The sequence below is a fragment of the Hippopotamus amphibius genome, chromosome 8, assembly GCF_030028045.1.
Source record: "Hippopotamus amphibius kiboko isolate mHipAmp2 chromosome 8, mHipAmp2.hap2, whole genome shotgun sequence".
NCBI classification, from domain to species: Eukaryota; Metazoa; Chordata; class Mammalia; order Artiodactyla; family Hippopotamidae; genus Hippopotamus; species Hippopotamus amphibius.
In genome coordinates, this window is record NC_080193.1 from 107,399,597 (window position 1) to 107,426,683 (window position 27,087).

At 35.4% G+C, this 27,087-nt stretch overlaps 1 protein-coding gene across 6 annotated transcripts; it reads left to right on the forward strand.

Moving 5' to 3' along the window:
- The first annotated feature begins 288 nt into the window (after window positions 1-288).
- On the forward strand, window positions 289-27,087 carry GTF3C3 (general transcription factor IIIC subunit 3). 6 transcript variants are annotated; one of them, XM_057746694.1, is made up of 18 exons: window positions 289-557; window positions 1,507-1,618; window positions 4,486-4,679; window positions 5,193-5,316; window positions 6,676-6,867; window positions 7,384-7,549; window positions 9,839-9,986; window positions 10,533-10,605; window positions 11,397-11,500; window positions 12,466-12,637; window positions 14,823-15,025; window positions 15,362-15,463; window positions 16,101-16,254; window positions 18,364-18,601; window positions 19,171-19,361; window positions 21,772-21,896; window positions 23,646-23,798; window positions 26,576-27,087. In XM_057746694.1, exons 1-18 carry the CDS (start codon window positions 456-458, stop codon window positions 26,696-26,698), a joined length of 2,676 nt encoding a protein of 891 aa, XP_057602677.1. In that variant the 5' UTR covers window positions 289-455; the 3' UTR covers window positions 26,699-27,087. The 6 variants fall into 6 exon arrangements, 4 of the variants coding, with proteins under 4 accessions (XP_057602677.1, XP_057602678.1, XP_057602679.1 ...); XM_057746695.1 differs by having other exon boundaries at window positions 16,119-16,254; XM_057746696.1 differs by lacking the exon at window positions 26,576-27,087 and adding an exon at window positions 23,486-23,543 and having other exon boundaries at window positions 23,646-23,746.

Below are 27,087 nucleotides of genomic sequence, written 5' to 3' on the forward strand. Positions count from 1 at the left end.
CACGCATGTAGTAGAGCAAATGGTTAAATTAAGGGGAAAAAAATCACTACAGCAAACATCAAATTAACAAACACTCAAAAAGGAAATAGATTGAGAATCAAAACTTTAATGGAGAATTGAAGGAAATGATGTAGATGAAAGAAGATCTTCTTAAAGCACTTTTTTGTTCAGCTTCTTAATAAGCTTAAACCGGAGGCGTGAGCCCAGCGGCAAGCGTCGCCGGGAGGGTCCAGCTGGGGTTCCGCCCTGGTCCCGCCCACGTCGGCAGGAAGAGGTGGGGCCAGATGCTGCTGCGGAACCCGAGCTTGGGGGCTGCGGCGCAGGCGGGGCGGGTTTCCGGGTAGGACTTCGGGTCCTTGATTTTAGCGCCCCGGTGTGGGGGCAGCGTCTGAAAGCCTCTCCTCTTCCGTTTCTCTGGCCTGGTTCCAGGAACTGCTTATCAGAACCCCGCAAACATGTCGGGGTTCAGTCCGGAGCTCATCGACTATCTGGAAGGGAAGATCTCCTTTGAGGAGTTCGAAAGGCGGAGAGAAGAGAGGAAAACCCGCGAGAAGAAAGTGAGGAGATGATGGGCCAGAATGCTCCCACTGTCTTGTCGCCCTAATACACTGAAGAGAGATGTGGGGGACCCAGTAACCCCTTTCGTTGTGATGGGGCGGGCCGGTACTTCCAGCAGTTTCTTCCCCTTCTTTCGGAAACTCCAGTTCTCACTTCATCTCTGTGCTAAGCTGCTCTTTAAAGCGTTTCACCCACCAAAAAAAGCTTTTGTCTCGGTGGTAACCACTTACCTTTTTTTCTGTGGCCGAATAGTACATTTTTTACTTCAGGGCAGCTTAACGTTGGTAGATTAAATGGGGGGGGGGGGGGGACAGGAGTAGAGTTTGGAGTCAGTATCTGGTTCTTGCCCTAGCTTTGCTACTGTCTTCTCACTTAGGGTGCCAAACTCACCTCTCTTCTTAAGGCCTCAGTGTCTCTATTTCTAGACAGAGTGGTTTGAGTTGCCATGTTTTGAGGAGTCTCCCAATGGTGTGGTGTAATCGTCCACAGAAAAGAGTAAATTTTCTTGTCTGATAACAAAATCTTCCCTTGTATATGTTTTTTTATACTTTTGAGGAAATACATGAATTTTCCATGTCTTCTTAAAGTCCGCAGGAAAATAAAAGTAATTGCACCTTTTGAGATTAGCTGTTGGATTCCTTCCTAAATCATGCAACTGACAGTGCCCCATTTGTTTTCATTTAAAAAGCAAGGATACAATGTGTAGATTAATGAAAGCATCAAGGTTTTTAAAATTATTTTTTTACAAATGATTGATTCATACTGAAGGATGAGACCTAAATACTATGAAATGCTTTAACAATATTCAAATTTAGATTTCACATACTGTGTATGTTTTCAGAGCTCAAGTTTTAGGGAAATAGAAAATGAGGCAGATGCTCTGTTCTCAGCTGGAGAGAGCTAAATGTGCATTTGTTTTTGGAATCATTAATTAATTTTCAATCACAGAGTCTTCAAGAAAAAGGAAAGTCATCAGCTGAAGAAAATCCGAATGACTCTGAAGTTCCATCATCATCAGGAATTGACTCTACCAAATTTCAGGACAAAGATGTCAATGAAGGTATGTTAAGATCACTACCTGCATTAAATGTTATGGGTACCTAGTAATTTAGTGAAAGCGTTATTTTTTTATTGCAGTGGTATTCTGCTATTGATACCTGGCTTATTAGGAGCATAGTGCTTGGTATATAATAGGTGCTTAATAAATATTTGTGAATTATTGATTATGATGATGGTTAGTTTAGTGGGTTATGTTTGTGGAGAAGTATTTTAAGCCGGCATCACTATTTGGGAGCCTTTAAGCATTATTATTTTTTAAATTGACCCTCTCACTTGGTTACTAATTCTTCCAGGCCATACTCTCCCAGTTGTAATGAATTATACTTCTACACAAAGTGGCTTCCAAACCATTTCTTTAATTATGGGAGTTAGAAATGTCAGAGTGGAAGGCCAGCTGGCTCTCCACATGGGATCTCACACACAGCATAGATATCTGGTATGTTAACTTATTCCAGGATCCAGTCCTCAGCTCTGCATGACCAGGTATTAAATTTGATTGCTGCACTCAGACTAAACTCACGAGAGCCTAATTGATGAACTAGTATGCAAATTTATTAATTTCTGGTGATTGATACACCTTTTTAGTGATCAGAATACTGATGATAGTTCATGGTATCCATTTACCCATGTCAAGTACCTGGGATGCTGAACTGTCAATTAGAATTTAGCTTTGGGTGTAAGATCTGATTGAAAACTTAAACTTCCTATTCCTAGTGGGTAGAAATAGAGGCTGATTCTTTTCCCTCTAAACAAATAAGACTTTACACAGAGAAAACAGGCTAGTAGGGTGGACAGAAAATGAACAGGCTTTGTTCCTGCCTCCTTGAACCAAGGAGGGAAGAAAGGGCAAAGAGGAGAGAAAATTGCGGTTATAGTTTCTTACCTTGCCAGGCAAGTAGGGTGGGAAAAGGGGGCTGAAAGTTGTTCTAAAACCTGTGAGTCTTTCCTTATCTGCTCAGAGGAGGAGCTGCTCTTCCATCATCATGTCTTTGAGGTGCAACTGTAGAAGCAGCCACCACAGGGTACCTGCCAGTTTTCTTACCTAAAGTTGCCCCCAAGAGGTAGCCGTTAGGTCCTCCCTTAATAAGGTGGTTCCAGTTCTAGCTCACCATGAGCAGTCAGGCGTACTAGCCTCAGCTCATTAGTCCTTTTAAGATATTAAGCTCCCAATTTCCCAGGAGTCAGTTTTGAACAGGTAAACTCTGCTAATTGGAATATATGGCCACTGGAATCTGTCTTTTTCCTCCTATGCATTGGTGAATTTCACTGCTAAATTCTTATTCTTGAGCACCAGTTAATTTTTATATATTGACTTTGTATCCAGGAACCTTGCTAAGTTCATGAATTCTGACAGTGTTTGTGCATAGATTCTTTTGGATATTCTATGTGTATAAGCATGTCATCTGTGAATGACAGTTATATTTCTTCCCTAGTCTTTATGTCTTTTATTTCTTTTCCCTTATTACATTAGCTAGGACCTCCAGTAAAATATTGAAAGGGGTGGTATAGTAGGCATGCTTGTCTCATTCCCAATGACTTTGAATAATTAACCATTAACTGTGTTTGTGGAAAACTTTTTGTAGGTACTCTTTATCAAATTAAAGGTATTCCCTTACATTTCTAGTTGACTTAACATTTTTGTTAGGAATAGGTGTTGGATTTTCTCAAATGCTTCCCTGGGGGAATTCCCTGACAGTCCAGTGGTTAGGACTCAGCACCTTCACTGCCGGGGCCCCGGTTTGATCCCTGATGGGGGGAAGTAAAATGCTGCAAGCTATGCAAGTGAGGCCAAAAAAAAAAAAAAGCTTCTGTGTATCACAATGATCATATGACTTTTCTCTTTTTTCTGTTACTGTAATAAACTTTATTGATTTATTTTACAGCTTTTCTTATTTATTTTGGGTATTTAGAATTTTTGAAGATGATAACATGTGGGTTTTTTTCATTCTCTTCTTCCTTAAATATATTGACTATCTCATTTATCCAGCATCTTTGGGGTTTGAGGTATTTCACGTAAGTGAATAAGCTTAAGAATTTTTGAATATATATATATTTAAAATTTTAACTGTTTTGTTGTTAGTTTTTCTAAAATATGCCACATCTCTGCTTTAACAGAAAATTGGTTTCCAAACTTAACTTTTCTTGATCATTCAAGATAAGCATTATGAACGTAGAAAAATCATTTTACTGTAGTGATGTATCCTCAAATACAAATGAAATATGTCATGTTATTTTGTTCCTGAAGTAATAATACTATTTTAATTTTAACAATAGCATTTTTCTAAGTACATATATGTAAAGCCTCATCTCATCCTCAAAGTAATCCTGTAAGGCAGACATTGTTGACCCCTTTTACAAATGAGCAAACTGAAGTACAGAGAGCTTCAGTAATTTGCCCAAGGCAACACAGCTGGTGATAGGTGGAGATGAAGTTTGTAACCAGACAGCTTGGCTCTAGAGGCCTCACCTTAAACTACTATGCTATATCCCCTGGTTATGTACCACCAGACTTGTTTAGTTCTTAAGTCTATGTTGTACAATTCTTTTATTTTTTTTTTTTCCTCTCTGTTTTTAACTGTTACACTGTGTGTGCTTCTGATTTCCCACTTAATTTTGCCAGTATGTCAGGATAAGGCCTAAAGGATGAGTCAGCAATTCCTACTGAGTACAATACTTTGTGACAGCTTTTTTTCTTTGGATTGTTTTTGGGAATGTTCATTTGTCTGTGTTTTACTTTCCAAGTTTGGTATTGCTAGGGTAGAAATTTATATTCCAGAAAATACTGTTTGTTTTTTCTTTCAATTACGGAGTGTGCTAAAGCTTTTTTTTTTTTTTTTTTTTCCCCAACCTCAATGTCTTTTTGTTTAGGAGAAACGTCAGATGGAGTCAGTAAGTCAGTTCACAAAGTCTTTGCTTCCATGCTTGGAGAGAATGAAGATGAGGAGGAGGAAGAGGAAGAAGAGGAGGAGGAGGAGGAGGAAGAAACACCTGAGCAACCCACTGCAGGCGATGTGTTTGTATTGGAGATGGTTCTCAATCGTGAAACCAAGAAAATGATGAAAGTAAATTGTTTCTTATTTTTATATTTATAAACAGAATGTAAAAATATGACATAGAAATTGAAAAAGAATCTTTAAATTATACGTATATTCTGAAAGAATTCAAACTGTAAGAAAGCAAATACTATGGGACAACTACTGTTACTGGTATCTTTTGTTTCATTTTAGAGATTTTTAAGTGTGAAACTTTAATTATTGCATGTCTCAAAATGTACTATAGTTTCACTATTAAAAGGTCCATATTTGTAACTTGATATTTTTTTAACCAAGTTCATTCTGAGTAGATAAATTTGAAAGGAGAATCTTCAATAGATTGCATTATAAATCTCCTGGCATGCAGATCCATTTTGCAGCATCCAATTCTACATTTGTTCTAATAAGTAATTTAGTAATGCCTGGCTAGTTTAATTTTTGCTTTCTTTAAGTATTTTACTGTGCTTTGAACTTGCTACTGTAGGAAAGTTTTGTTAGGTTTGTTTTTTATTTGAATCTAAATGCTATTTTTGTTCTGTACAGGAGAAAAGGCCTCGGAGTAAACTTCCCAGAGCTCTGAGAGGTCTCATGGGTGAAGCCAACATTAGATTTGCTCGAGGAGAACGTGAAGAGGCAATATTGATGTGCATGGAAATCATAAGACAAGGTGTTTAATGTGGGGATTATTGACAATAGCAGTTTAATAGTCTGACTTTTACAACAAATGGAGGAGCACCTCACTGTGCTATTTGGAAAATATATTCAGAAGCATGGAGGTGGTTGTGATAACAGTGCTTTACTACTTTTCACATTGAATAGGAGTCATTGCCAAGAAAGTGAAAATCACAGAGTATGATGCAATGAAATATCATGAATATTTATTGAACTCTTACAGGCTTTTTTAAAATTTGTTTTTGTTTCATTTTAGGAGTTTTGTACTTTTATAGTATTAGTCTTTTTAAAATATGGCAAACACATTATTTTAAAACCACTTTTGAAGAGTATTCTTTTTTCTTCCATTTTCCAAATCGGACAGTGTTAGATTATTTTAATCTACTTTTTGATAAAAGACACAATATGTACTTGTCATCTTTCCATTAAACTGCAAATCTTGGCCATATTGGAGGATACTTCAGAAGTTGCTTTTTAACTAATCACTTATATTTATTATTTTTTTCTTGATGTGTTGCCAAATGATGCCCTGCATAGTGGCTTGGGTAGTTGTACTACGGTCAACTTTCAATTTATCTTTTCAGTAGTTTGGCATTTCCTTTCATTTAGTCTAGGGTTCTTCTAGAAATCTTGTTATAAGTTTGCTGGATTATTCTTTAGAATAATTCAAGGTCACTGCTTTTCTTAGTGACCCACCAGAAAGAAGATTAATCAAATCAAATAAATTAATCAAAAATCAGATGTCCTGTAGGACATTTTGTTTGGTTGCTACTTTTCAGTATTATCTTTTCCTTTATTTGTTTATAATTGTTTATTTTGACAGTTACCTTTGATTTTAATCCCTTGTGATCTTAGAACCTCAGTTCAAAAACATTATTTCAGAAATGTGGATTAACCTTTCACTTTGATAATCTGGGTTTAGGTGCTGCTTAGGTATCTTCTGTCCATTAATCCCATACTCCTCGGCGTAGAAGCTGGATCATGAAGATTTAACCCCACTGATGTGGCTGATGCTCATTGGAGTGAACTTGCTGAGTTAGTGAGCCATGTTTAGCCTTAGCAAAGGGGGATTTTTATGAGGGGGGTGCGGTAGAGAGTAGGGTTTTTCATGAAAATTACACTTTGCTTAGAGAAAAGAATATTTTAAAATTGCAAAAATATATGAAAATATACTAAAGCGAATATAATTTACTGTTTATTCTGAATTCCATTAAGTGGTTGGTATAATTATGCTCAAGGTATTTAAAAAGTTTAAGTATTAGAGAAAGGATCCATAGTTTGAAACATGGAATTGACATCAGCTCAAGCCTCCTTCCTCAGTCAATGGAATTTGTTTTTTTTATATTCGTTATAGCTCCTTTGGCTTATGAGCCATTTTCTACTCTTGCTATGATATATGAGGACCAAGGTGACATGGAGAAATCACTGCAGTTTGAGTTGATTGCTGCACATTTAAATCCCAGTGACACTGAAGAATGGGTTAGATTGGCAGAAATGTCCCTGGAACAAGACAATATTAAGCAGGCTATTTTTTGCTACACAAAAGGTAATAAAATTGTTTTTCTCGTTTTGCTTGATAAAACGTTATAGGTTTTTTGATCAGTGTACTTGCTATTCTGGAGTGATGTTAGTTGAAATATATTTATTCCTTATATTCTGTTATACCAGAGGTAAGTTTTTGGGCTCCCTGTATTTTCACGTTTATCAGTGACTTTATTTATATTGTGAACTAATACTGCACAAAAGTTGGTAGAAGAACAGGACTTTCTGTTTCCCACCAAGATCAGTGTTGGTTCTAAGCTGTTCCTTGAGGGTCAATATTAGACTTTAGTGACCAAATGAAGATTAATATGGAGATTTCAGGTTCTATTTGGTCTTGGATTAGTCGTAGTGTAGGGTTCCTGTGAAGGTAGATTTATTCAGTAATAACCCACCTGGTTGTATTGGAGAATTAGTTTAGAGTGTTTAATAGATTTTCTGAAAAGAAGATGGGTCACACCCCGGTACCATGAACCTCTTTTTATGCTACATCTATAATTTATATCCCTTTTTATCTTTTTAGCACTGAAATATGAACCTACTAATGTCCGTTATCTGTGGGAGCGATCAAGCCTGTATGAACAGATGGGAGATCACAAAATGGCGATGGATGGTTATAGACGTATTTTAAACCTTTTGTCTCCATCTGATGGAGAACGATTTATGCAGTTGGCTAGAGATATGGCAAAGTAAGTTCAAAGTGAAATATATATAAATACTCTTTTTAATCATCTTATTTTAGAAATTGAAGCATGTATTTGAAGTGAATATGCTTTTTATTAAGGTTCAAGGAAGTGTTTTGCTTCCTGTATTTTATATTGTGCTTAAATATAGAGGTTTTTTTCCTCAGTACTTTTCTGTTTCCAAGTCAACTGTGTGATTGTTTAGAAAAATTTGTGTGTATGATTATCTTTCACGTGCTCAGAAGTTTAAAAATGGAGCATGTTGAGGAATAGGAGTGTGTTACTTTAAACAGGGGGATTAGAGAAAGACATAATTCTTTATGTTATGGTCATACTGACCTGAAAGTGAACTGAAGGAAATATGGGAGTAGATATTAGGGAAGTGTATCATAGGCAAAGGAAATGGCAAGTGCAAAGGTATGCTCAGGGAACAGTGTGGAAGCTGAGGGCTTAAGGGGAGCATAGCAGGGGGTAATGTTAGAGAGGTGTCAGAAGAAGATTCCTCAACCTTTGTGGGTCATTGTAAGGGCTCTGGCTTTTAATCTGAATGACTTTGGAAGCCATTGGGAGGTTTCAAGTAGAAGAGTGACTTGATCTGAGTTAAATTGTAAATGCATCAATTCTGGCTGCTCTTTTGAGAATAGATTGAGTAATGGTAAAGACAGAGCAGGGAAACTGTTAGGATATTATTGCAGTAATTCATTTAAGGGATAATGTAGCTTGGACCAGGGTAAAAGCCGTAGGAGGTGGTGAGAAATAAGCAGATACTGGATGTGTTTTGAAGGATGAGCTCTAAGGATTTTCTGATGTATTGGATATGAGGGAGGGTGTGTGTGTGTGTGTGAGAGAGAGAGAGATGGGGGAAGGGGGAAAAGAAACAGAGAAGGAAAAAGTTCTGAGAACTAAACCCTGAGGCACTGCAGTGCTTAGAAGTCAGGAAGATGAGGAGGAACCAGCAGGGAGACTGTAAGGAGATGGACATTGAAGTCAGAGGAAACTAGGAGAACATGATATTCTAGAATTTTTTACTGAAGAAACCACTTCAAGGAGGAGGGATGACCATTTGTGTGAAATACTCAGGTAAATCACATAAAATGAGGACTAAGTATGAACATTGGAGATGGGGTGGGGGAGTTCTGGGGGATAGGCAGCTCTTTGGAGGAACTTATAAGGGGAGCAGAAGAATGGGGAGGTAATTGGAATGGGTTGTAGGGGCAAGAGATAATTTTTAAGTTGGGAGAAATTACAGTATATTTGTATTCTGGTGGAAATGATTTACAGCCGAAGGACATATTGAAGATTCACGGGAGAAGAGACAATTGCTTACTTGATATCTTTGAATAGATTGGAGGGAATGGGATCTAGTTGAGGGTTGGCCTTATGATAAAAGAAGAAGGCAGAAGATACGGCCATGGGTATGGGTAAGTAGGTAGATGTGTTGGAAGTATGTGGGATGTCTGATTTGATTTTCTTTGTGAAATAAGAAGTGAGGTCATCAGCTGAGAGTGAGGATGGGAGAATTGTAGGTTTGAAGAGGAGAAGATGTGAAATAGCTGTCTGGGTCATTGAGACCTTGCTACCCCACAGCCTGGAAGTATTTGTATCATCTGAGAGCCTGTCACAAATGTAGAATCTCAACCCTACCCCAGCGCTACTGGATTAGAATATGCCTTTTTTAAGGTTCCCAGTTGAGTTGTGTGTACATTCAAGTTTGAGAAGTACTGGATTGGTAACTGTAGTAAGGTTGCTGACCAGCACCATGGGCCCATTCGAGGCTAGTGGTCATTAGAGTTTAGTAAGCATGGTCAGCTGGGCAGCTGGTGGTGAAGGCATATTTGGATTAACCAGGCTTGGAGTTTTATCAGATGATTTTGATAAAGGGAGAGAAGGGCAGGAGAATTGAGATGTGCAAGGGAGTAATTGTAATGTTGGATCACAGAGAAGGAGGAAAGTGAGGACAGGAAGGGTGCAGGGACAGTGAAAAAGTGCTAAGATCAATGCTTTGTAGATCCCATTGAGGTAGAAAGGTTGTTGGTATTGCATTACAGAGGGGGTGATCTAGAATGATGTGAGGTAGCTTTAGGAGAGTGAGATGCTTGATGTTATGACATTGTTATACTGATGTTACACATTTTTCTCTGAATCAGCTCTGATTATGATTTTAAAGAAGAGTTTTTTTCTCCTCCCAAACTTTAAGAAAATGAAAATCATAATTAGTAGAGGGTCTGTGTAAGAAAATGAATTTTATAATCTGAATTAAATAAGCACTCATCCACTTTGCCATTAATTTTTTAGGAGTTACTATGAAGCCAATGATGCTACTTCAGCTATTAACATAATTGAAGAAGCTTTCTCGAAACACCAGGGCCTAGTCTCCATGGAAGATATTAACATTGCAGCTGAACTATACATTTCTAATAAACACTATGACAGAGCTCTGGAGGTAGGAACACTTATGTATTTCTCTGTTAGGTTTTGAACACATTTCTGTGTTCTAGGAATTCTTACAAATTGACAATTCCCCATTTTAAATATATATATTAAATTACTTATATTTTAAATTATGTATTTAAAGTCTGTATGGACACATTTAGATTCTATAATAATCCTGTATGAAATATATAATGTAGCTTACCATGTGATAAAAGCTATTGCCATTATCACAGGTGCTAGATATGGCTGAACTTCAGGGTAGCAGGACTCTGCAGCCAGACTAATTGTTATAATTCATTTCTTAATCTGTTGGGAAAATTAGATTGGTTTGATATGGAGAAATTATGTATTTTCAGTTAAGCATTAGTTAATATGATATAAAAATGTTAATGTATCACAGTGGTTCCTTATTTTAAAGAGACATATTTTTGCTTTTTATAGCCCATTTATATCTTATAAAGATTATTTGAACTAACTGTACAAATCTTTGCATTGTTAAAAGGTTTTTCATACATACCTATTGTATTCTTTCCTTTTTTTCCCCCCATTCCTTTAGGTAATTACAGATTTTTCTGGAATTGTGCTAGAAAAAAAAACTGCAGATGAAGACACTTCAGAAGAGAATAAAGGTTGTAGTTTCCTCTGCATAGTAGAGTGTACATAATCCTGTCTTGTTCATAATGTGGCATTTTGAAATTGATAGTGTTCTTATAACAAGTTTTCCCAAGAAGCATTTTTTCCTAACAGATATTCCATATCTTTTTCTTGTGAGTATTCACTCACAGGTAATCTTTTTAAAAAAAATTGTTTTTAGTCCCTTTTATTTCTCAATACATCCGTTTAAACTTGGCATTTGTCATTGACCCGGGGTCTTGATAGTGCTGTGTGAAAAAAGAATGGGTTACTGAGCAGCTTATCAAAACCATTTAGAACTAAAGCAATTTACTTTTCAAAAAGGTCTTAAAATGCTCTCTACTAATTTATATCAAACTTAAGCATTCACAAAAATGCTACTTCAGACTTAAGCCCATTATTACTTTTTACCTTTCTCAGCCTCTTTGTAGTGAAGATTAAAAAGATGCTTTTGGATTTAAGAAGAAAAAGAGAAAGATCATGTTTCCTTATTTGTCACTTTTGTTTTTTAGTTTGTGATTTTGATAGAAGGTGCAGGAGTTTATGTAGGTTTTTGGTAAATGGATAAGGTATTAGGAAAAAATAGAAAGGATAATTGCTACCAAAGGACAGACCAAAGGAGGTGTAAGAACCTGAAACTAAAATTGGCCAAACTTAGAATTGACTGTAGAATCATTTGCTTTGAGTGAAGTAAATGAGATCTTACATAGAAAGTGCAGTTTGCTTCATTTGCCCCAATTTCTAAGATTGCATATAGGAACTTTTTGTCTGTCTATCTAATCCACAGCTGGTGAAAATGTTACCTGCACTATACCTGATGGTGTGCCAATAGATATCACAGTGAAGTTGATGGTCTGCCTTGTACATCTCAACATCCTTGAACCACTTAATGTAAGTAACATTAAGATTTGTACTTGAGATACTTTAGATCGAATCTACAATGTTTTCTTTAGATAACAAGAAGTTTTAAGTTGACCCTAGATTTCATATTTCTTAATAACCAGGAAGTGACAGTAAGCATTAGATTATTTTGTGTGAATGCCTTTTAAAAATGAAGTGTTTGGAACTGGGCTTACTATAATTTGCTTTTCTTTTAAAATGAGTATAAAGCAGAGATCAGAATGTGAGATTGGGCCTTTTAGACAACTGGCAGTTTCTGACAGCTGCTCTCTTTTGCTGACTTTGGACTAAGTATTTCATTGAATAAAAAAACGTATTGGGCATCTACTTTGTAGACCTTAGGATAAAGCATTGAATAAAATATACAGATCCCTGTCCTCATGGATCTTTTGTTTTAATGGAATTAGATAATAAATAAATACATAAAATATAGGATGTTAGTTGGTGATAAGTGCTTTGGAGAAAAATCAGAGAAGAATAGGGAATATTGGGGGTGGGAGTAGTTGCAATTTTATTCAATTGGTCAAGAAAAGCCTCCCCCAAAAAGTGACATTTGAATAATGACTTGAAGGAAGTGAAGAAGTAAGCCAGGAAGGTACTGGAGGGAACAGCTTTCCAGAAACATCAGCAAACACCGAGGCCCTGAGGCACAGGCATGTTTGATTTGCCAGAGGAAGAGCACAGCAGATCAGTGTTGTCTTATCTCCTGCAATGCCTGCCTTATAACAGGCCTTCAGAAGTAATGTGTTGAACGAGTGAATGATGGCAGTATGAATTCTTTTTGGTAGAGACACGGAAATGAATTTAAAAAATGATTTTTTAAAGCTGTTTTTATTAAGCCTTGCTCCTTTTAGATTTGCCTCAGATAACTGGTATATATGTTAAAAAGAGAAATATTAGTAGATGTGAGTATTTGTAATGAATGTTTGACTTCAGGCTGTTATTTTGGGGTCTAGCCTCTCTTGACAACACTAGTGGAACAGAATCCTGAAGACATGGGAGATCTCTATCTCGATGTTGCTGAAGCTTTTCTGGATGTTGGTGAATATAATTCTGCACTTCCCCTCCTTAGTGCTCTAGTCTGCTCTGAAAGATACAACCTCGCAGTGGTGTGGCTTCGGCATGCAGGTAATACTTTTTTGTAGGAAGGAGAAGTTTTAATCACATAAGCAGGGAAAAACTTATTTCACCAAGACGATAATAATTATTATGAAACATTAATGTCTTAGGGAAAGTATTTCTGGTTTCAAGGCAGTTTTTAAAAAGTCAGTATTTTAAGTTGTCTTAGTTCGCCACTAAGTGATTTTTCCTCACTAATGCATTGGAGGAGTGATTCACTTAATGTTACCAGAGTGAAGTAGAAGGTCTAACATGTCCCTGTTAAAAATACCTTAAATACCTGTCTTTTACCTGTTTTAACCATAAGCTCTGGTTTCTAGTAATAGATTGTCAGACTTAGGGTGCAATCTTATTTTTGAAGAGCTTTTAAGGATTTATATTTAATGTTATTTTGAGAAAAAAGTTAACATATTTTCAGTGTTTTTCAAGCTGAAAATATGCTCGATTGGATTTTATCTGTTATTTTATTTCATTGCAACTAAATCCACAGTAATCTGGAATAAATCATTTAGAACAGAAAAAACAGCTTGGGAAAAACAAAACTCTTACAGAAATGTATGAAAGCCAAAAATACTCTAATAGGATTTCCTATTGAATCAACATAAGAGATGCATTAAAATTTGAATAGTCTTTGTTTCAAATATTGCATGATGGCAGAAAGTTTTAATGTTTTCTTAAAATATTACATAGTGGCAGAAAGTTCTCTATAATCAGAGGAGCGTTGATATTTTGGAATATTTTGAGATATATCACAGATATGAAATGACAAAGAGAGCACTTAATGATTAAATAGCACTTTACTACTTGGATGAATGAACATGAATACAAATGTAATACCATCATAAAAAGTTACATTATTTGTGGGTTTTGAATTTTAAAGACATGAGCAGGGAATTGAAGTTTTTATTGCCTTCTATAAAGCTGTGGCATTGAAACTGTTCCTGTTACTAACAGTAGATATTTTTAAGTCCTTTTTAATTATGATCATGATACTGATAAATGCTTTTTCTGTGCTGAGCCTGTGTAGCTTGAGATGAGTGGAACGTAAAACCTCAGAATCATCTAAAAATCATAAAGAAATTTGGAACAGTAGATAAGAAAGATGATTAGAGGAGTTTAATGCTTGTAGCATAATAACAAAATGTCTTTTAAAGTGAGAAGTGAGAAAATTATGAGAAATCCCATCACAGTGATCCATCCATATTTAGTAGTCTTCCTTTATTACCAAAGTTTAACCTAAAAATAGTGATCAGGAGATATTTGAGAAATTTGAGATTTGAGAAAAACAATAGGAGGCAAAATACCATCTTAGGAGATCATTGCAGTGAAAAGGAGAGAGGTGAAAGGGCCTAAGTTACTGAGTGCTGTGGCTATTAGGGTGGAAAGAAGAAATGCTTACCAGGAATTCATCTTCAAGTTCGAGCAATAGGACTTAATGATTGATTAGCATGAAGTGTGAGAAATAGGGCCCCATAACCTCCCTTCTGAGAACTTATCCTGAGGAAATAATTAAGGTGAGGGGAGGTATTTTATATTGGAGATCATAAAACTCAGGAGCCTGGCAGGTAACAAAAGTGAGTAAAGTGGATAAGAGCCCCGTCTAAAGGGTGCTGTCGTTTGTCAGCATGGCTGATGCACCATGTGGGAATCAAGGGACTCACTGTTGCCAAATCCAGATTTTTCAAAAGAATCCAGTAACTTGGATTACATAAAAAATTCTGACTTTTAAAAATGTAGACAGTTTACTGTTAACAGCACTGTGGCCTAACAAAGCATATCTGTGGGTTAAGTTAGTATGCTGATTTGTGAACTCTGGCTTACCTACATGAAGATATTTACTGTGCTGTTATTTATTAGAGTAAAAATTTGGGAATAACCTAAATGTCAAATAATATGGTTAAGTAAATAATTTAATTGAATATTATGACCAGTCAGAATGCCAGTGAAGGCATGGGAAAATGTTGAAAGCATAATACTAAGTAAATAAAGCAGAACACCAAATTATGTGTGTGTATGTGTGTATATACACACACACATTGATTACATCCTTGTAGCACAAAGATTAGAAGGGATAATTATTTCTTGTTATAATTTTTTTATATTGCTATAATATTTCTTTTAAAATGGAGAAATAATTTTGGCCTGCCTACAAATTTGTAGTTCACATTAATGCTTTATTTTAATATCCTTTTAGAATGCTTAAAGGCCTTAGGCTATATGGAGCGTGCTGCCGAAAGCTATGGCAAAGTGGTTGATCTGGCTCCCCTCCATTTGGATGCAAGAATTTCACTTTCCACCCTTCAGCAGCAGCTGGGCCGTCCTGAGAAAGCTCTGGAAGCTCTGGAACCAATGTATGATCCAGATACTTTAGCACAAGATGCAAATGCAGCACAGCAGGTAGGCCATGTAACATAGAAGGAAGTTTTTCTTGGTGGATTGTATTTTAGAACTTTATCTCCAGTTAAGGATGTCACTACAGCTTATGTCCAAGTTTTATTTTAGTGTATTAAATTCAGTGTTTTTGAAAAATGATTTTGAGTCTTAAGTTACAACAACTTAACATTGTAATTGTTAATGTTATAATTTATAGTTTCTAAAACATTAATTTTACTTGTGAGAGATCATAAAGCAAATGTTCTTAAGGTTTGGTTTCTAAGACAGAACTTTTCAATGCAAACGAAACAACTTACAACAAAGGAATCTTGTCACACTTATTATCATGTGTTTACTTAGGAACTGAAGTTACTGCTTCAACGTTCTACTCTATTGTTTTCACAAGGCAAAATGTCTGGTTATGTGGATACCTTGCTTACCATGTTAGCCATGCTTTTAAAGGTATGTAATGATCTTTCTTTGTATTAGTCTTGTTGACTTTTTAAATGTTTAGAATTTGGTTGAAACATAGATTACAGCTATTTTGTAACTCTTTTACTCTGTTAAACGCACACTTCTTAAAGTGAAAGTTAGATAAAAGACAGAAGACTTAGAGATTAATGGTATGTAATTGAAAGTTATACATGAAAGTGTAAACTTGACAATAGATTGTAAAATAAAAATCTTTCCTAGTATATATTTAGAAAAATGAGAACCATCATGGTATCAGTTATCGGCCCTGTAGACGCTGCTATCTGCCAGAATTGTTCACTTAGCAAAAATGTTTTCCAGATATGACATCCTTTCGGAGTCTGGCTTTTTTGCAGGAAGGTGGTTTTGTGTGTGTGTGTGTGTGTGTGCGTGCGCACGTGCGTGTGCGTGTTATAAACTTAACGTGAATTGCTTTCTTTTTTCTTGCTAAGGTGAGTAGTGTGACCCAGATTCCTTTGTTAAGAAATTTATTCTGTTTTAGGTATTTATGTACACAATGATTGGTCTTGTTCTTTTTTTTTCCTTTACTAAAGAAGCTTTCAGGGACACTGGAATACTTGTTTCCCATAGATTTTCTTTTAAAACTTATGTAACTAAAAAATCTCAGTTATCATCTTTAATTCAGGTGGCAATGAATAGAGCCCAAGTCTGTTTGATATCCAGTTCCAAATCTGGAGAGAGGCATCTCTACCTTATTAAAGTGTCAAGAGACAAAATATCAGACAACAATGACCAAGAGTCAGCAAATTGTGATGCAAAAGGTAATTACTTTCGTTTGCTTTATTGCATGAAACTTGGCTGAGTTGAAGAAAACTCATGAAATAACACTTGACAATAATCTAATTGAAAATATACCCTTTTCGAATAAAATGATATTTTCTAATCTAGATCCCTCAGGTAAAATAAACTCATTTGGTGTTTTTAAAAAAGAAAGAAGGGCTATATATAAATACTTCAGTTTAAAAAAAAAATTGAAAGGCATCTGCTTAGATCCTTCTGTGAAAAATCTCAGTCTTTTAATTTTGGCTTTTGAAGAAGAAACTATATCCTATTTTAAGAAATTTGTGATGATTAAATGATAATACAGATTGCTTTGTCTAGACACTTCAATTAGATGTATTATATTCTCTACTAAATTCATTTTTGAGAAATGTAGCAATAGTCATAGCAACTCTGAAACTAAGTTGCTTTGGCCAAACTCAGGTCGTATGACTTTAAAAGTCATCTATTTTCAGCTAGAAAAGGATAGGTATGTTGGGTGAGAACTTTGGAAAAAGACCTAGACTTATAAACTAGATATATCAATTTGGTAGAAAATTATTTCATTGTTAATCAGGTCCATAAATATTAATTAAATCATTGTTACTGACATGGCAGTGTGCAATGGACAGGTTTTAGAATCCAGAAGAGCTGAATCTCTGTTAAGCACAATATAAGGACATAAGCAAGATGTTGTGGGGGAAGAGAGTCAGAGGATAAGAGTGTGGGCTCAACTGCTCATAACCCAGCCTCAGAGCTCCACCATTTCTACAGTTTACTGATTCTGGGCTTATCCTAGTGGTCTCTGCCTCTGCACATTATTTTGGACTATGTTTCCTTAAGATACATTTTTCTCTGTATATGATCCTGCCTGTTTTCTCTTTTCAGTATTTCCTCATTTCAGGTCCATTGTTGGTTTTTCTTAAGCTCATAAGGTTTTTGTTTTGTTAGTTTCATTATGGTGGGGATCACTTTACACCAGTGCATCATGGTAGGATTATCTAAGGCTCTTGTACATGCGTCTTTGTAGTGATTTCTTTCAGTCGACATTTTCTCATGTTCTATTCTCTTTGTAGCTGTTATTTTTAAGGAATGTGTACTATTTCACTGGATAACAGTTCCATAATATATTTAATCATTCCCTTATTATTTTTTTAAAAATTTATTTTATTTTTTACTTATTGGCTGCATTGGGTCTTCGTTGCTGTGCGTGGGCTTTCTGTAGTTGTGGAGAGCAGGGGCTACTCTTTGTTGCAGTGCACGGGCTTCTTATTGTGGTGGCTTCTCTTGTGGAGCACGGGCTCTAGGCGTGCAGGCTTCAGTAGTTGTGGTGCGTGGGCTCAGTAGTTGTGGCTCACGGGCTTAGTTGCTCCTAGGTGTGTAGGATCTTCCCGGATCAGGGCTCGAACCCGTGTCCCCTGCATTGGCAGGCAGATTCTTAACCACTGCGCCATCAGGGAAGCCCTCCCTTATTATTTTTTGATTATGTGGTTGCTTTTGTTAATTTTCTTTTCTAAATAATATAGTGAGCATGTTTATGCCTATAGATTTATCCATATTTCTGACTAGTTGTTTAGAATAGATTCCCAAGAAGAGAATTACTGGATCGAAGACAGTAAAAAAAATTTATGGCTTTTGATTTTTCTCAAGGGCCATAAAAGGGAGGCTTCTCACAGACAAATAAGGAAGAGAAGATTGAATTTGAAGTCCTTTGCAAAGCAAACATTTGAATGCCTTGTATTTGCAGAATTCCATATCTGACCTCAATCATGGAAAGCACGCTCGCTCTGCCCTGGAGGAGCATGTATCCTAGCTAGCACTGAGGAACATGAATGAGATAGCCGGACTTTTTCAAAGGGCAAATCAGAAGTGAGAATTACCTAGCACTGCAGATTGTTAGGCAGGCAGAGCAGAGGCGGGTCATGTTGAAGGAATGGAAACAAGCAGCTCCCTCCTTTTCTTCACTGTCATAAGAATGTTGGCAAAAATTCAGTCCCATAGGGCCGTGGTTATTAAATTTAACCTTAAAATCAATCATGTGAATTTTCTTTCTAATACTGCTATTTCTGGAAATGCAGCATCCCAACTGATGTCCATTGGTCTCATTTTAGCAATATTTGCTGTACTCACGAGTGTCTTGACAAAAGATGACTGGTGGAACCTTCTTTTGAAAGCCATATACTCCTTATGTGACCTATCGCGATTTCAGGAGGCTGAGTTACTTGTGGATTCTTCATTGGAATATTACTCATTTTATGAAGATAGGCCAAAACGCAAAGAGCTCGAATACTTTGGCCTCTCTGCTGCAATTCTGGACAAAAATTTCAGAAAGGCATACAACTATATCAGGTGATTTTCCAGTAACTTATTTTAATTAGATTCTTTGATGGAGAAACTTTGACTTAGTTTCTCATGCTCAAGATTTAATAAGCTGTTTTGCTTTAACTCTTTTGTCGCTTGCAGATTAATTCAGTTCATTGGTGATTCTCAGAAACAGTATATGAGAGCATACACTCCCATTTACTTAACCTCTTGTGCCTCAGTCTCCCCATTCATTATGATAAAACAGGCATTGTAATATTACCATCTTATAGGATTATCGTGAGGGTTAAGTGAGTTGTATGTAACGCCTTTTAACAATGTCTGATACACATTATTATTATTCAGTGTTCACTGTACTGCAGCTATGAGAGTGGGCTGGGAGAGAAAAGATGACACTTAAACCACTTGATTCTGTTTTTGGGTTTAAAGGTTTTGTTGAAAAGCAGAAACAAGATGTAGAAACACGACATCCCCCTTGTTGGGAATGATGCATTTCAGTGTTGGTGGGACAGCACTGAAGGGTTTCAGTCTTAAAAATCAGGAAGATTTTTCTTTTTACATTATTTTTGACCTTCATTCTCTTTCTGCAATTTTAGGATAATGGTAATGGAAAATGTCAACAAACCCCAACTCTGGAACATTTTCAATCAAGTTACCATGCATTCCCAAGATGTACGACATCACCGCTTTTGTCTCCGTTTAATGCTGAAAAACCCAGATAATCATGCCCTCTGTGTCTTAAATGGACACAATGCATTCGTATCTGGTAGTTTTAAGCATGCACTTGGTGAGTGTCCTGGCACATGACTTTGTCTCCCTACCTGTGGTTTGGTTTCTTTATCTCTGAAATGGAGATAATAATTGGACCTACCTTATAGATTATTGTGAAAATTAAATGAGTTAATATAAAGTACTTGAAATAATGCCTGGCTATAAGCGGCTGTAAGTGTTTACAATGATTATAATAATTAATATTTATTTTTCTTACGATGCTTTGGTTTCAAAAGGCTAAAGTAGGTGTTTAAAGTAGGACTTTAAAGCTCAACAATTCTCCCTGCTTAGGCTTGTTTGTTCTCAAAATAATTTTCATTAATTATGGATGCTTTGCTACTTGATTTTAATTTGCTATAGTAACGAAAAGGGACTAAAGATTTGCTGATAGTTCAGTCCTTTAGGAGACAAGTCTTTTTTTTTTCTTCCTTTAATAAATTTTTTAATTTATTTTTTTACATATATATATATATATATCTTCTTTTGCAAATTCTTTTCCCACTTAGGTTATTACAGAATATTGAGTAGAGTTCCCTGAGCTATACAGTATGTCTGTGTTGGTTATCTATTTCAAATATAGAGTGCATATGTCAATCCCAAACTTACAATTTATTATGCCCCACCCCCACCCCGCTTTCTGCTTTGGTAACCATAAGTTTGTTTTCAAAGTCTGTGAGTCTGTTTCTGTTTTGTAAATATGTTCATTTGTATCATTTTTTTTTTTAAGATTCTGCATATAAGCAATAACATTTGATGTTTGTCTTTCTCTGATTTACTTCACTTAGTATGGTAATCTCCAGGTCCATCCATGTTGCTGCAAATGGCATTATTTCATTTTTTTAATGGCTGAGTAATATTCCATTGTATAGATGTACCACATCTTCTTTATCCATTCATCTATCAGTGGACATTGAGGTTGCTTCTATATCTTGGCTATTGTAAAGAGTGCTGCAGTGAACATTGGGGTGCATATATCTTTTCAAACCGTGGTTTTTTCCGGATGTGTGCCCAGGAGTGGGTTTGTTGGATCATATGGTAGTTCTGTTTTTAGTTTTTTAAGGAACTTCTGTACTGTTCTCCACAGTGGCTGTGTCAATTTACATTCCTACCAACAGTGTAGGTGGGTTCCCTTTTCTTCACACCCTCTCCAGCATTTATTGTTTGTAGACTTTTTGATGATGGCCATTCTGACTGGTGGGAGACAAGTCTTTATATCAAGATTTATTTACATAGTTCTTACTAATTCTAATTAAACGCAGGGAAAATTCATTAATCATTTATAGGAAATTTTTGTAATAAGGAATCAGGAGCAAACAAGTAGAAAAATAACTAAACAAAGTTTAAATTTAAAATGAGGCATGCCTAATAGCTAGTGTTGCCAAGTTCACTTCTGAATATACTGTGATTTTGGCTATTTAATACTTTCATGTTTCTTTGTGTATGGCTGCTGTTTTTATAGTTGTTCAGCCAGTAATCTTGAACATCAGATGTTGAAACTCTCCTTCACTGTGTATGCTTTTTTGGAATTATTAGTTTAATGTTAAGAAAATGAAAAATAGAGATTTTATTTTATTTTCCAATGTTTAGAAACTTTTACACTAGGCAAAAATAGAAAGTCCAAATGGCAGTCTACCGTCTGTGGTGCTAAAGAGATTTTATAATGCTGTGCCTTATGGAATAGAAGTTTTCTTATCTATATGATAAATTATAGATCATTCCTTTATAAGAAAAATTTACTTAAATTCCTCCATCTCATACAGTTAGGCTTTTGACGTGAGATAATTGTATATAGAGAATACATGGATTTTGACGTGAGATAATCGTATATAGAGAATACATGGAATTCAAAAAAACCCCAAATTCTTATTTTATTATTAGATACATTTAGCTCTTCTCAGGAAAAACAAAGTAGTTGCTACATTTGGGAAAATAATACCCATAACCTAAAAAACAAAACAAAACTATTTCTCTTTTTCTCACTTCCATGGTTCATCACATTTGAATTTATCAGATAGGTCTCAGTTAATTTTATAAAAGAATTCACCAAAAAACACATTCCCCCATTGGCTTTTAAAAAGATTTAAGATCATAAGATAGATTTATGATCACAATTGATACATTATTTTGGAAGTGCTACTCTACATGGAAATGTCTAACTGTACCTTAAAAAAAGTTACTTTTATACTCATGTTTAATCCTCATGGTCAGTATATGTTCATGGGTAAATCCTTCTAATTTTGTTATATGTTATATATTATTTTAAAGTTCAGATTAATGTACATCTGGTTGTTATTTTAGAATGTACCCCTTGCATATGTTAAAGTAACAGTAATGTTTGTTTACCTTAAAGTATATTTGAGTAAGTTTTGAAGAAATAAGGAACTATGTTTTTGTCCCACCATCTGACGTCACTGCTTATTTTTTAGGACAGTATGTGCAGGCCTTTCGCACCTATCCCCATGAACCTCTCTATAGCCTCTGTATAGGCCTGACCTTTATTCACATGGCATCTCAGAAGTATGTATTAAAGAGACATGCTCTTATTGTGCAGGTAATTTGTTTGGATTCCTCAATATTTGATTTTGTGTTCTTTAAAAGTGCATATACTTAATGCTTTTGTTATCCTGCTTCAAAAGTAGTACCTGCTTAGCGCACATGTTGGGAGTACCCAGCACCTATTCCTGCGTTGAGCAGTCATGCATCAATGTCTAGGGGTACTCCTGGCTAAGACTTACGCAGCCATGCAGAAAGGGTGCACAGCCACATCATAAGGGAAGAAGACACAGGCAGAATCTTAGGGAATCCTATGCAGGCTTCCGTATACTCTGGAGCCTCAGAGACTTCCAACCTTCTAGGTCCTGAAGGTTTTTTAATTAGTTTTTAAAAATATAATAACATATACATATAATAATGTATGAATATGTGCTTGTGTGACTGTTTTCTTGCATCAACCACAGATTGCTCTTTTAGTCTTCTTAGTTTATAAAGCAGTTTGAAATTACCTTTTTGTTTTCTTATTTACTTTTTTACATAGTTTGTCTCCTCCAGTAAAAATAGAAACTCCAAGAGATCAAAGATCTTACTTCTCTTGTTCACCCCATATCCTCAACAGTTTTGCTTTTATTTCAGTTTTTATGTTTATATGTTTGATGCATGTGTATACCTGTTTTTTAAGTAGTTAGGGAAGGAAAGAAAATGTTCTCAGATTTTTGTCTTTAAATTTCTCATTTTTAAATATGAAGCTTTGATATTTCTGAGATTAATAATCTGTCTGCTATTACTTAACAGAGAACCATGTTTTTCAGTGGAGTAGAGGTCATATTCATGTACTCAGATGGGTTCATTTATTATGCAGAAACTATGATTTGTTTATTGAGCATAATTTTTATTCCTAGAATGCATTAATTCTAAAGAATTCCTTAATTTTTTATTATTTATTAATTTATGAAGGAAAATCTGTGACCATTTATTACATAGTAGATTACCTAGGAAATAAGTGCATTTTGTTTTCTATACATACAAATTAGTTGATTTACTCTTAATTCTCAGGTAATATATTTATTTAATTACTTAAATCAGGTACTTTCACCTTGCACTTTGTAGCTTTCTGTGCATGATAAAAGTTGAAACTGCATTAAAGGGGAAAGTGAATACAGGAGGAAGTGAAGACACAAGTTGCTTTTTGGACACTCTGACACACAGGAAGCCTGCATCATAACAGCTATGCTCTGAAATAATCAGTTTCTCCATATAGCTATTGAGTCAGAAGCTTTCAGAGGGGAAAAAAATCAAGTGTTTTTTTTAAAGTTAAGTTATTAAGGCTCTGAGAGGTATATAAAAGGTACCATTTACCCAGAAAGGTTAGATATACTTAAATGAGTTTGCTCCTGAGAATGAAACTTTCTGAATTATCATTATAAGGGCTTGGATTTTATATTTTGGTGAAGCTTTTAGACATGTATCTCAAACCTAAAATTTTACTGGCCTTTAATACCATAAAAGCCAAGTTGAAGCCATAAAAATATATATTCTGTGTGCTCATAGATTATGGATCTTTGACAGCTAGTTGTAGTGTCTGGCTTTGTTTTCTATGAATTCTTTTGTCTTTAGTTTAAAAATATCTCTCCTTTACACCTTCAGAAGCGATCTTGACTATATTGTGATATGAAACTACACCACAAACATATGTCCTTTTGGGGTAGGACTGTCTTTTTTAAAAAAAATATTTGTATTCCTGCACCTGCCACATATTTGTCAAATGAGTGAACCGTTGAATTATTTATCTTTTTCTTTTTGGTAGGGCTTTTCCTTTCTCAATCGATACCTCAGTTTACGTGGGCCTTGCCAGGAATCATTCTACAATTTGGGCCGTGGCCTTCACCAGCTGGGGCTGATTCATCTTGCAATCCACTATTATCAGAAGGCCCTGGAGCTGCCTCCACTAGGGGTAGAGGTATTGTATGATTTACTTTAAAAACTGAGGAGTCACTTCATTTTGTCTGTAGATAAGTGCAGTTAGCTCAGTGTTGTGGTCCAGACAGTGAAATTAATTATAGCTTATGTATTAAAATGTATTTTCCCCTTATTGAATGCACTTATTTAATTATGTTCAGCAGCAAGTAATTCTTTGACATCCTGACCTTATGACCTGATCAGCAACCATGTGGACATATATGACTGTGGTTATGACTGTTTCACTTATCCTAAGATAGCCCCTGTGGTTTACAAGTGTGAGCTGGTAGACAGGAAGCCTGAGTATTGAATAATATAGCCATTATTTATTTCCAGGTTCAAAAGTGTAACTAACATACTTCTTTATAAAAATAAAAAACAAATGTAGTTTTGTTTAAGATAATGTAATTTAGGGTGAACTGTTGCTAATACTATGATAATCCGTGTTTAAAGCCTAATTTTTTTTTTTTTAGAACTTTTGTTGAGATACAGTTAACATACAATAAACTGCATATATTTAGAGCGTACAATTTGGTATCCCAATCTCCCAGTTCATTCCACCCCAACCTACCCCGCTTTCCCCACTTGGTGTCCATATGTTTGTTCTCTACATCTGTGTCTCTATTTCCACCTTGCAAACTGGTTGATTTGTACCATTTTTCTGTAGTCCGCATATATGTGTTAATATACAGTATTTGTTTTTCTCTTTCTGACTCACTTCACTGTGTATGACAGTCTCCAAGTCCATCCATGTCTCTAGAAATGTCCCAGTTTCCTTGCTTTTTACAGCTGAGTAATATTCCATTGTATATATGTACCACATCTTTTTTATCCATTCATCTGTTGATGGACATTTAGGTTGCTTCCATGTTCTGTATTGAAGAATCGTTGCATTCCAGGGATAAACCCCACTTGATCATGGTGTATGATGCTTTGAATGTGTTGTTGAATTCTGTTGGCTAGTATTTTGTTGAGGATTTTTGCATCTAAATTCATCAATGATATTGGTCTGTAATTTTCTTTTTTGTAGCATCTTTGTCTGGTTTTGGTATCAGGGTGATGGTGGCTTCATAAAATGAGTTTGGGAGTGTTCCTCCCTCTGCAGTGTTTTGGAAGAGTTTGAGAAGGATGGGTGTTAGCTCTTCTCTAAATGTTTGGTAGAATTCGCCTGTGAATCCATCTGGTCTTGGACTTTTGTTTGTTGGGAGATTTTTAATCACAGTTTCAATTTCATTCCTTGTGATTGTTCTGTTCATATTTTCTATGTCTTCCTGATTCAATCTTGGAAGGTTATACCTTTCTAAGAATCTGTCCATTTCCTCCAGGTTGTCCATTTTATTGGCATATAGTTGCTTGTAGTAGTCTCTTATGGTGCTTTTTATTTCTGCGGTGTCTGTTGTAACTTCTCCTGTTTCCTTTCTAATTTTATTGATTTGAGTCCTCTCCCTCTTTTTCTTGATGAGTCTTGCTAGAGGTTTATTGATTTTATTTATCTTCTCAAAGAACCAGCTTTTAGTTTTATTGATTTTTGCTGTTGTTTTCTTTGTCTCTGTTTCATTTATTTCTGCTTTGATCTTTATGATTTCTCTGTGTCTACTAACTTCGGGTTTTCTTTGCTCTTCTTTCTCTAGTTTCTTTAGGTTTAAGGTTAGATTGTTGATTTGGGATTTTTCTTGTTTCTTGAGGTAGGATTGTATTGCTATAAACTTCCCTCTTAGAACTGCCTTTGCTGCATCCCATAGGTTTTGGATCGTTATATTTTCATTGTCATTTGTCTCTAGGTATTTTTGGATTTCCTCCTTGATTTCTTCAGTGATCTCTTGGTTATTTAGTAGCGTATTGTAAAGCCTAGTTTTTAATTTCTGAAGGAAAGTATGTTTTCTATTGTTAACTTAATTTTTTTAGTTGCACTCATAGTCCCCACATTCCCTCACAACTGTTTTCTGTTACCCTTGTTCAACTTTAGTCGTTAAGCAAATAAATACATACTCTTATAGTTATGCTGATGATACATATACTTTTGTGCTCTTTATTTCATAAATACTTTATGTATTGCTCTTTAAGCTTTATAGGTATCATTTTTCATTGTTGCAGATGTTTTTTCAGTTGACTACAAAATTTTATATGGGGAAGATTAGGAACATAGATCTACTCTACTCCATTGAGTTCATTGCTTTGTTATTTAAGTAGAAAAAAGGTAATAATAACACCTGTAAGGTAATCATTATAATCAATTTGGTATATGTCCTCCTAGACCTATTCTTTATATGCCTTTCTGCTATATAGTACAGGTATTTTTTTCCCCTCTGGTCATTTGTGTTATGATTTTTTTTTACATGCAGAAGGTTTACATTTTTATGAAGTCATATCAATCTTTATAGTTTCTACTTTTGCTGTTATACTTAGAAGGGCCTTTCCTACCCAAGGTTATATTACTCTATTATTCCACTGTATTTTTTCTTTTATCATTTCATTTTTTTACTCTTAAATACTAATTCATCTGGAGATGATTCTGCCATGTCTTGTGGACAAGACTTTTTTCTTTAACTTATTGATTAGACATTTAAAAATATTTGATACAGTTACTGTAACAATTAACTGAATCAGCATTACTTGATAAAAATTTAGATCCAAGGTATATGCCTAGTTTTATAAATTTTTTTTAGTATTATCAATTTTAATAGTTTTTGGAGCACTTACAGAACTGTTTATTTGCCATAAAATTGTCCTGGTTGTCAGTTTGAAATATAATTCACTTATGTATTTTTTCCCCTGTAGGGTATGGAAGTTGACCAGGTGGACTTACGAAGAGATATTGCCTACAACTTGTCTCTCATATATCAGAACAGTGGGAATATTGGAATGGCTCAGAAGCTTTTATATACTTATTGTTCTATATAAAGCCCCTCAGCTGGGAAAGGAGCTTGGGCAGCTGCTGTGCATGGACCAGTATTTTCTGTCTTAGGGCTTATTATTAGCCCTAAAATGGACATGATAATTTCAGCATTATTGGTGTATTTCATTTTCAATATATGATAATGATCTTCTGGTAGGTATGCAAAATTACCATTCCAACAAGAATTTTATATTGTTTTGTCATTTTCCCGTACCATTTTTTGGTGAGTTGTCCTGCAAACTGAAATGGACAGTATTAGCCACTGTGCCAGAATGGAGCTGAATACACTATTTTTTTTTACACCATTTATTCATTTGTGTATTTAATACTGTATATTGAAGACCTGCTGTGTACCAGGCATTGTGATAGGTGTTTGGAATACAGTAGTAAGAGA